Raw genomic sequence first — 10,717 nt, 5'->3', positions numbered from 1 at the left:
CTGTCAGTATCTGCGTTTGGGAAACCTCAGGGAAGATGCAGTGGGTGACCCTCTTCCCAGTTCTCTTGCAGGCAGTGCAAGGGCGGGGAGTGCTGGTCAGAGGGATGTGTCCTCTGGAAGAGAGGTGAAAGTTCCCAGCCATCTGTGCTTGTTATGGACTCCCTGGCATTTTCACAAGAGCCTGGCCATTTACTCTACTGGGGCTGAGATGCTGCTTAGCTGATTATAGGGTGTCATCTCAGATTTCCTTGTGGCTTCATTTAGATACAAGATATTTTGTCCCTCATTTGTCTTAAGTTTATTTAAGTGGCTGTTAAACAGCTGCCAAGCTTCACCCCAGAGGCAGTGGCATTTCAATGGTTTCTATTGTTGGCATTGGTGGGGGTGGTTTATTTTATATTGCAGTAGGGCCCAGAGACTAACCAGACTGAACCCCATTGTCCTGGTGCTGTGTATAAAAAATGGCAGCTCCCGCCCCACAGAGCTTACAACCCAAAAGCCAAGGCATAAAGCGGGGATGAGACAAACAGGCAATTTGTGTTGGGGGAAACAAGGTAACAAATAGTAGGATCTGGGTAATTCATAGTCAGCCGGGAGCAGGGATCACATGTAAATGTCAATTCACTAACTTTCTTTATGTTTGCAACAGTCTAAGATTGGACCCAGATTGCTGTTACAAGAATCTGTGAATCCTTAAAGGGACACTGTCACACTAAAGTATAGTACTAAAAAGTTTTCTCGGCTAGGTAGTAACATCTCCGATCGCTAAACTGAATGAATGCTAAGAATTTAGGGCCCAGTTCCGCAAACACTGAATACCTGGTGGCTTCGTTTATAGTCCTTCTCTCCTTGGGGTCAAGTCCATAGCCAGTGGTGGTGAAGGTAAAGGTGCTTTCAGGACTGGAGCCTTCCTTCTCATTCTTTATGCTCCTGGTGGTTGATCTGCACGCCTCTCAGTTTGAATATCGATGCAAACCAGTCGGGTGGACTTCTGGTTCGTCGTGACTTTCTGACCGATTTCCTTTGAGGTTTTCTGGTGCCAGCCTCATGCCACACAGCTTGGTTCAAACAAATCATTTTTTTTAAAATGAACTTTAAATATTTCACTAGCTCTCAGATTTTTTTTAAAAAATCATCTTTCACAAAATCTGAATGTTGGGTTAAATTTAACCTCATTGGGTCCCTTTAACCAAACCCTCACCTTGGTGCCTTGTGTCAGTGCATCATCTTGAGCCCTGGAGAGAGGGGGAACTTGCCCCACAAAACTGGGTCTGCAGGGATTATGGCCATGTTGCCATGCAGTGGTGTGCATAAATTAAAGTACCACGCGTAGGATGAGAACTGGACATTCATCTCCCTCCACCCTCAACTGCAGCAACTCTAGGATTTGGAATGCTCTGTGCCATGAGGGTAGTGGCTGGCAAGCCAATGGGTTTAAAAGGTCAAGTATGACTCCGTATAAGCTGTCTGAGGCTTCTGAGGATGTGTCTACACAGTATTTTGGAGCGAGCCTCCCAGCCTGAGCTGACAGCTGTCTACACAACTATTTTTAGAGTGCTAGGGTGAGCCCTGCTAACCCAAGTCTGTCAACCCAGGCTGGGAGGCTGGCTCCAGAATGCTGTATAGACCCACCCTCACTGCAGCATGAGTGTCTTAAATGCTTTCTCCTTGTCACAGTGTGCATGGCTTTCCCTGGGTTGGCTGCCTCAGCTTCCTAGTGGGCTTGGTGTAACCCCTCCTGTCTCCCTCTCTTCTGTGGCCTGCATGGTTATAGCCACTCAAGTGAACTCTCCCTGCTTCTGTCTTTAAGGTGCACTCGGTGATTTTGAGAAGACCAAACCGGTACCACCGCCTGCCCCTGCTGCTGGAGCGGGGGATGCCTGCAGCTCTGAGAAGTCGCCAGGCGATGCAGCCCAAGTATGAGCTCGGAAAGTCCATCTGAGTGCAGGGTGGAGAGGGCTTGGGGAGAAGTTCCCCTTGCTTTACAGATCTGGTAGAGTCCCTTGCTCTTGTGGGCTGGGCTCTTGTCTGGGGATTCTTGGCGTCCCATTCTCCCCCCACTCCCCATCCCACCAAGCCTTCCTCCCAAATATGCTGGCCAATCAGGGCTATAGCTTTGACTGCTGGTCTCTCTTGGGGATGAGTAGAGTGGCTTGGTCAGAACTCTGCTGTCTCAGGAACTGCCTGTCCTTGATCCCGGTCACTGTGGTTGTGATTGGCCAGAATGTTCTTGTTGCCCATCCACAGAATCAGGCCTTGGGAGCCATATGGCAGGGCTGTTCAGGGTCCAGCCCTTTGTCTCTGGAATTCACGCTTCCTGTGGATTGGTCGGGACACAGTGGAAGCTGCATCTGTTCAGTCCAGTTCAGTAGCTGGAAGGGCACTCCTAGTGGGTGGAGGTGGTGGGGATTGGGCTAGTCTGGGACCATTCATTGCAAAGGTCACTGTTTCTGATTATTGTGACTTACCCAGATACAGCTGTAGTTGGGACCATGTTTTTGGAGGGGTTTTAATGACTAGAGCGGGATCTGGGAGTCAGAGCTCCTGGCTTCAATTCCTAGGTTTGTCACTGACTTGCTGTGTGACTGTAACACTGACAGACCCCGGTCATTGGTGGGCAGAATCCAACCTGGAATCTCTGGAGCTAAATGCATGAGCCTCTGCTGAATGAGCTAAAAGCCATATGGCTGTTAGCTAAGGCTGTAGAGAACACTCATAATCTCTCTCTCGCTAAGTGTTCTCGGTGCTACTGAATGGGACAGAACATCACACCCAGGAGGTGTGTGGGTTACATGAGCAAAGGCATGTCGCGTCCCCTCTGGGTGTGAACTTCCCTGCCTGTAAAAAGGTCCAAATCTCTACCTCAATTTCGAACCCAGCCTGAACACTTTGAATTATTATGTTTTTACAAGTCTTTGTTCTTGCTGTGTCTTTGTGTTTCCCATTCCTGGGAGCAGAACAGCAATTGTGCAGGAACCTGTTCCCAGGAGACTCAGCTCCGTTTCACAGACTTGGCAAGCTTGGATCAGCACTGGAATTGTCCTGTGGTCCTTCCTGGGCTTTGGTCCTGCCCAGGTGCCCAGGAAACACCCATTTGCATCTCATGGTCCCTGTGGGAAGATTTTGTTCTGAGTGGGGTACAGAGCTCTGTGACACCATGGTTTGCTTGCTTCCTTCCAGCACTCCCTCTTTGCCTCCCAGGAGAAGTTCTTCCAGGACCTGTTTGACAGCGAGCTGGCGTCGCAGGCCACAGCAGAGTTTGAGAAGGCCATGAAGGAGCTAGCTGAGGAAGAACCCCACCTGGTGGAGCAGTTCCAGAAGCTCTCAGAGGCTGCTGGCAGAGTTGGTGAGGAGCGGGTGTGGCACTGTTACCGTTTGTGTGGCATTGAGTCTGCTGTAGGGGGAGCTATCTGGATTTAACATTAGGGGAGTTAGCTGCCCAATGGGTTAGCACAGGGGCCTGGGAGTCAGGACACCTGGTTTCTGTCACTGGCTTGTTGGGTGGCCACAGGGTAGTTGCTTCTCCAGGTGATACCTTGCTACCTCTCCGTGGCACGGAGCGGCTTAACTGCCGGTTGGTGGGCTGAGAGACCATCAGATGGCTTCAGGGGAGCACTGTAAAACGCGCTGTAGTATTGATTGTCCAGCACAGGCAGTGGCTGTGCAAGCGTCTCATGTGCTGCCTCATTAAGGTGCATCCACCCTGACCAGAATGGGAAGAGGAGAGTTCTGGCTCCATGACCCATCAGCCCTGGACTCCTCAGGCCGCCCTTGAGGGGGAAACTTCCACTAGTTTTTTTGCAGAGTGAAATATATGAAACCAAGGGACAGTCTAGGGCCTTGGTTAGGAACATGGGAGTGGCCCAACCTGGGGCCATTAGGTGCAGTGTGTGTTTCCAACAGTGGTTGGTATCAACTGCTTCAGAGGAAGGTGCAAGAAATCCAGCAATTATGGGACAGCCTGTCCCATGCACAGCTAGCTCCTGAGCCCAATAGTCAGTGACTGGCTTGTGCAGAGGGTGAATAGCCCTTGCAAAATGTTATTTTTAAATATTTACTAGTCTAACGCTGGCTATGCTCATTATCCATGTAAAGTCTTATCCTCTCTGATTCTCCCTAAACTCTTGGCCTCAGTGATAGTCTGTGGAACTCACTGCTACCCAGTATCCATGGCTCATGTGAAAAAAAGTGTCCTTTTATCAGTTTTGGAATTGCCAGCTGTCAGTTTCACTGTGTAATCCATCCCCATGATTTCTGTGAATGAGATTCCCTCTTTAAGGAACAATATTCAGATATCTTCTTTTATGGTGCAAACTCAGATTACTTACCCATGCTACAAAGAATCTGTTTGAATCTGACCCTAAGGTATGCTTCAGAACCCAACTCCTTCTGACCACAAATAGCACCAGGAGAGCAAGGTATTAAAATGGAGCATTAAAAAAAATCAAACCACTACCACTTCACTTAGTGATGCTCGCTGTCATGCCCGAGAGGGCCAGGAATAATTGTAGTAGAAAACATGCAGTCCTGGCACATAATACTGAGATGGAGTTCGTTCACTTCGAAGCCTTGCAGAGCTGCTAAAAGCTTAGGGCGTAGCTGCACTAGAAAACCTTTACCACTTTAATTTGGCTAGGTCTACACTAGCATAGCTGCACTGGCAAAGCAATTCCAGCATAACTGTACTAGCAAAATGCTCCTAGTGTGGATGCTGCTTATCCTGGCAAACCTGTGTTTATGCCAGGTGGTATAGCTTATTCCACCATCAGCATGCTTTTACCAGCCCGACTGTATCTACCTAGATGCTTTTGCCAGCACTGTTATGTGGGCCACAGTGATGTTAACAGAAGTTTGTAGCATAGACTTTACCTCATACCCATACAGATAGAGCAGCAAAAAACAAAACAAAAAATGCTCCAGGGTCGATGCAGTTATACTGGTTTAAATGCTTATCTTAGTATGCTTATTCCAGTTCAGGAAGCAAAATCAGCTGTCCTTGTATAAGATACCTTTGTGTAAGTATAACTGAGTCCATGCTATGGGTTGTGTTGGTGTAACTTGATGGGTACAAAATCACCCCCAACCACCATTGTTATATTGGTGTAACTTTTCTAGCGTAGACCAGCCCTTACAAGCATCTAAAGAGAGCAAAAAAAAAAAAACCATGCAAAGCAAATCTGTCGTCTTTAAACAACGCTTCCTTTCATGTCTGGGCCGTGGGTTCAGGTGCAGAGGAGCACAGGCTGATGGGGAGTTTGGGTTTCCTCTGTCTGTAAACCTTGTCCCTGACCCATGCCCTCTTCACGTTCCTAATCAAACGGCAGAAGAGAGTTTACACAGAGCTGAGCATGTTGCCCACAGCCCCAAGCAGCCTCTTCCCAGTGACTGTCAGGGTCTTGAGACTCTAACTCGCTCCACATGTGCAGGGAGACCAGAGTCCGCCTTGCAGATCTGAGGGTATAGAGATTTGCCCTCATTTCCAAGGAGCAGCAAACATCTGATCAGCAAGGCACCGTGGTCTGCTGGTCACTGAACCCCTGAGACTCTGGAGGGCTGAGTTCTCCCATTTCTGCCTTGCTCTGTGACCTGGGTAAGTCATGTCCTCCCTCTGTGCCTGCAGAATTGGGTGTGATAATCCCGAGGCACCTTTAAAGAAGCTCTCTGAGGTGTGTGGGTTAAAAGAGCAGCAGAGAAAGTGAAGTATTGTTATCACGAAGGTCACCTGGGTCCGCAGTCCCATCTCTGCTATTGGAAATTCTGTCTGTTGCATACATAGAAGCACTAATAACTTGGAGCCGTAATTTAACCTGGTAATAACATGGGTATTTGTCTGATCTAGCATCTCTCCCCCGATCTCCATAGGAAGTGACACGACATCCCAACAAGAATTCACCTCCTGTCTGAAAGAGACACTCAGCGGCTTGGCTAAGAATGCCAATGACTTACAGGTAAAGCATCCGCTGAGGTTCCCGGAGCTTGGTCATGTTCTGACCCAGTTCAGATGAGGTGACTTCCAGTCCAGACCCTGACTCCTCTGGGGCCGAGATCCTGAAGGGAAATAGCTTGAAAGATGCCAGAGGAGGAAGCAGCAGGTTGCAGAGGTGTTTGGGGCACAACAGTCTGGCTTCTGCATCACAAGAGAGCATTCACTTGTCTTGATGGTGGCACAGTAGGGGGTGTTCCTCCCTCTACCAGAGATGTTCTCTGTGCACTAGTCCTTGCGCTGGTTGCCTGCACTCTTTCCGACCCCTGTGATGTGGTGGATGCAAATCTCCTTATTTGTGGCGTTTGGTTTCCCTCTCCAGAACTCCAGCATGTCGGAGGAAGAGCTGGCGAAAGCCATGGAAGGCCTGGGCCTGGAAGAAGGCAACGGCGAGGGGAATATCTTACCCATCATGCAAAGCATCATGCAGAATCTCCTGTCCAAGGATGTGCTCTACCCCTCCCTCAAAGAGATCACGGAAAAAGTAAGGGGCTGGGAGCTGGCAGAATGGCACGACCCTGACCCCGCCTCGAGGGTCACCATATCTCCATGTCCTTTGCTCCTAGTACCCTGAGTGGCTGCGCAGCCACCGCGACACCCTGCCTGAAGAGCAGTTTGAAAAGTACCAGGAGCAGCACAGCATCATGGGTAAAATCTGCCAGCAGTTCGAGGCTGAGCAGGCTACAGACAGTGACGCCGAGCAGAAAGCTCGCTTTGAAATGGTGTTGGATCTCATGCAGCAGGTGAGCATGTCCTCTTTTAGAGCCCAGCTTTGGGGGCCTGCACCCCCTTTCTAGCCGTGAGCTCTGCTGAGGGGTCTCAGTCCTGGCATGTCAATTGGGATGGGGCTTTTGAGAGCATTTGTCCACTAGGAACCAGACTGAGAGCCCAGACTCGCATCGCTCAGGCCACAGAAGCACTGTTGGTGACACTCCAGCTCACTCCTGACCTCTGCTGGGCCAGGATCCAGCCACTGAGGGGCGAGGCTTTGCCTTTCCTGAGCCATCCCCTCACACTGGGCTGTACAGCTGGACACATACTGCTTGGAGCTACTCTCCCTTAATGCTCTTGTCTCTCTTGCAGCTCCAGGACCTGGGACACCCTCCCAAGGAGCTGGCTGGAGAGTCGGTGAGTGTGGAACGTACATTCCTCCTGTAGACACGGCCTGAATCCCAGCCCTGGTCTCAGCACCCTTAGCCCCCATTGCAGTCAAATGGGAGTTTAGAGCCCTCTGCTCCTGAAGGGATTGGGCCTCTAGTCTTCAGGCTCATCTAGGAGTCTGCTGGGAGATGGTAGAGCTGTCAGGTAGCACTGGACCCTTCTCTAGCTGCTCCACTATTCTTTCCTTTGGTTGGTATCTAGCAACAGAATGCAGCACCTCCTTGCTACTGACTAGATCAGTGCTGAGAGCCTTTTGGGCTGGCAGGGACGTGAAAGGACTGATTTTCCCGATGGGATCAAGCAGTGTCTTGATGGGATACAGGAAACCTTGGGGCCACTGCATATTCCTGGCAAGGAGAGCTCTCTAGCGGCTAGAATCCGAACTCAGTTCTGTGTGCTGGTTTGACTCCTGGCTCTGACACCCGTGTGCTGTGACCAGGGGCAGTCCTTTCGGTGGCTCCATTCTCCAGTGTAAAATGGGGGTAATGCTGGTTCTGGGGAGAATGGGACATGTGCAGCTTCGTTAATGTCTGGAGGGCTTTGATGAGGTGCTGCCGGGGACTAATTCACACTTCTGTAGTCATCTGCTGTACTGACAGGTAGAGGCCTAATTAGTCAGGTGTAAGCCTTTGTCACCTAATGGTGCTTATTCCCCTGCTGGCTGGTTCCAGCCAAAGGAAAGAATCAGGTGGGTCTGCCCAGGAGAACAGTGATGCTGGATTTTAAAAGGAAAAATCTTCCTGAGCAAATCCACCAGCTGCTGTTTCTGTGCACCCTACTCAGACTTGTGCCTCTGGTAGGGAGGGTGAGTGGCTGGGGATAGCTCAGTGGTTAGAGCACGAGCCTGGGATGTGGGAATTCCCCCCTCCACCACAGACCCCCTTCTGGAACTTGGGCCAGACATTCAGCCTCTCTGTACCTCTGTGAAAGCAGGGGTAATAAGGTAGTGAGGTGCTTTGAGAACCACTCATGAAGAGCCCGATACATGAGCAAAACGTTTTATTTCTTGTTGGGATGCCATGCTGGGCCAGCACTGACCTGGGCCCTGCTTCACTGAGCTGGGAAACGGTTCCAGGGACCTCGACTGCACGTAGCATTCGATTTCTGCTTCTCCATGCAGCCAGCAGTATTGTTCCTGACCAGACTGCTCTGCTGCCTTACCGCCATTGTGCCCGTGCATTGGCATGCCTCTCCGAGAGGGCCAGGCTCTGCAGCTGGGAGCAGGCCTCTGGGGCAAGTCCATCTCCAAGGCTCTGCGCTGGGGGCTGGGGTTAGAGGTGGCTGATCCAGGGCCAGTGCAGCGTTTGTGGCTTTCTCCCCACACTGGGCAGCATCTATTGTAGCCAAGCCTGGCCCAGGTAGATCTGAGCTATAGACCCTGTCCCTGATCTCACAGCTGGTGTCTGGGACATGCCTGGGGTGTATGGATGTGCGGGGCTATATGCATGGGACAAGCTCTCCCTTGCCAGAGCTGGCTCCTTACAATGCTCCTAGGTGTCTTTGCACTGGGCATGCTGGGCCATTTGCCTACTGTTGGTCTAGGACCTGCAATGTCCCTCAGTGCCAGGAGCACTAGTTCAGAGGGATCGCTCTGCCCTTTCATGGTGTTGTCAGCGCAAGCTGGTAGAAATGTTGGCAGCTGGTCTGCACTCGTGCTCTCACCATTCGCACCAGTGCTGGCACTAGCCCGGCAGTGGGAGAGCTCTGGAACGTCCTTGGAGCAGATGAGCAAGTTTCCAGCCCCATTGCAGCATTGTTAGAGCTCACGCCCCTGGGAGGCTGCTACAGGGCTTGTCTGCACACAAGCTGTAGTGCTTAACTGTCCAGGTCTAGTTAGTAGTGCGGATGCAGTTAGATCGGTATAAAGGTGCTTATCCCAGTGTAGCCTATGCCCAGAAGGGAAGGGGAATAAACTATTCCAGGGGAAGGCACCTCTAGACCAGACTTCCCCGCTAGGGGCTGTCCTGGTATCACTATATTTGTAAAAATCTCACATGTTTAACTGGCATCGTTATACTGGTATGAAAGGTGTGTGTAGACCAGGCCATGGCCATTCTGGAGTAGTCTGGGACTGCTGGCTCTCCCCTGCTCTCTAGCTGTGCAGTGAATTGCTCTCGAAGGCTCTCTGTGCTCCAGTTTGCTGGGCTTCCCCAGGTGGCTGAGACAACCGCTTTCCCTGCAGCCTTCCCACTGGGGAAGTTTCTGCCTGGGGCACTTTCTCACAGAAGAGGGCTTAACTATGGGGGTGGGGATGGGGAGAAAGTCAGCAGTGCACTAAACCCCATGTCCTCCTGGATTCTGATCACATGCTCACCTCTCATCTTCCTCAGAGTCTTTTCCTGTTGCCAGCGATACCTTGAGGGGGTAGGAAAAGATGCCCCCTGTGGAATGCTGTGTGTGGGGCTTAGCGCTGGTCACTGGCAGGCCCTAGCACTAACAGAGCCCGGGAGCCAGAACAATCTGTTTGCGAGCGCGGCAGGCGCAGTGACATTTTGAAATGTCTGCGACTTCCAAAACAGCCGTGAATCAGCCCCTGGCTCTTCCCCTTAACTGGGCATTACAGAGCAGCTGACGCTGTGTGGAAAAACAATCTCTAGGAGCTGTTCGCTGGCACAATACATTGCCTGAGAATAGGCTGTTCTTAACCCTTCACTGACCATGGAGCTGCAGCCTCATTGAGGGTGGAGGGGAATTATGTTCCCCAAGCCATGTAATCTTTAACCCCTTAACTGCTTCTCCTCCGCCTGCCTGTGCTGCGATTGGTCTAATGCTGTAGCTCTTGTCTAGGCAGCATAAAACTCTGAGGTCTAGCACCTTGTCGCTCTCCTAGGAGAGCTGGAATTCCTTTGGGGAAGGAGGTATGACAGGAATAGGACCCAGGAGGCCTATTCCAGGTTCTTGCTGATTAGGAGACCCTCTTAACCTGTCGGTGGCTCAGTTTAGCCCTCCAAAACAAGGACAGTGCTATGCATCGCACCACTGCCCTCTGCTGGCTTGAGTGAGAACTGCTCAGTGTGTCATAGGTGCTACACTGCTGGAAAATGGAGAGTCTCATTTAGCGCAGGTGAAGGGTGTGGTACTTTTGCCTTGAAAGACATGCTTAGAAGGACTTTGGTTCTGAGAGAACATGGATCTTCCCCTACTTCCCTTGTCAGTTTCTTGCCCATAATCTACCTGGAGCAATAGATTTTACTTTGTCCATTGCCTGTTTTGCTCCCAAATCCACATGGTGTGATGGGGGTTCTTGGGAGAGGATTTGGGGGCAAGGCTGGCCCAGGCTGTTTGGAAGGTACCCTCATGCCAGGGCTTGCTGCGGAGCCCATGCACAGTGGGCTGGGTGCCAAGTGTCAGGATCTCTGGCAGCCAGAGCGAGGAAGCTGTGAGCTTGTGGCTTTACTGCAGTAGGAATTCAAGGCCGCCTTAGGAGTGCATTCCTGGGGATCAGAACAGAGTACATTTCAAAGCCTGCCTATTTGTAAGCATAGCACTTAGCAGTTGGGCTGAGACGTGACATCACCCCTCCTGTCTGAAAAGCAAAACCTTAGGGTCCATTTGGATCAGGATCTGAGCTTT

At 51.0% G+C, this 10,717-nt stretch overlaps 1 protein-coding gene across 1 annotated transcript in view; it reads left to right on the top strand.

The window, feature by feature from the left end:
- Positions 1-6,305: 6,305 nt before the first annotated feature.
- Positions 6,306-10,717, top strand: part of DCAF8 (DDB1 and CUL4 associated factor 8) — a 78,166-nt gene continuing 73,754 nt past the window's right edge. Inside the window, exons 1-3 of the mRNA XM_074938791.1 lie at positions 6,306-6,467; positions 6,550-6,726; positions 7,067-7,111. Coding sequence (XP_074794892.1) covers positions 6,430-6,467; positions 6,550-6,726; positions 7,067-7,111 — 260 coding nt within the window. The 5' untranslated portion in view covers positions 6,306-6,429. The remainder of the gene's footprint in view (positions 6,468-6,549; positions 6,727-7,066; positions 7,112-10,717) is intronic.

This window comes from Natator depressus, chromosome 24, assembly GCF_965152275.1.
Source record: "Natator depressus isolate rNatDep1 chromosome 24, rNatDep2.hap1, whole genome shotgun sequence".
NCBI classification, from domain to species: domain Eukaryota; kingdom Metazoa; phylum Chordata; order Testudines; family Cheloniidae; genus Natator; species Natator depressus.
Note: the sequence above shows the minus strand (reverse complement) of the source record. Positions and strands in the feature narration are given on the sequence as shown.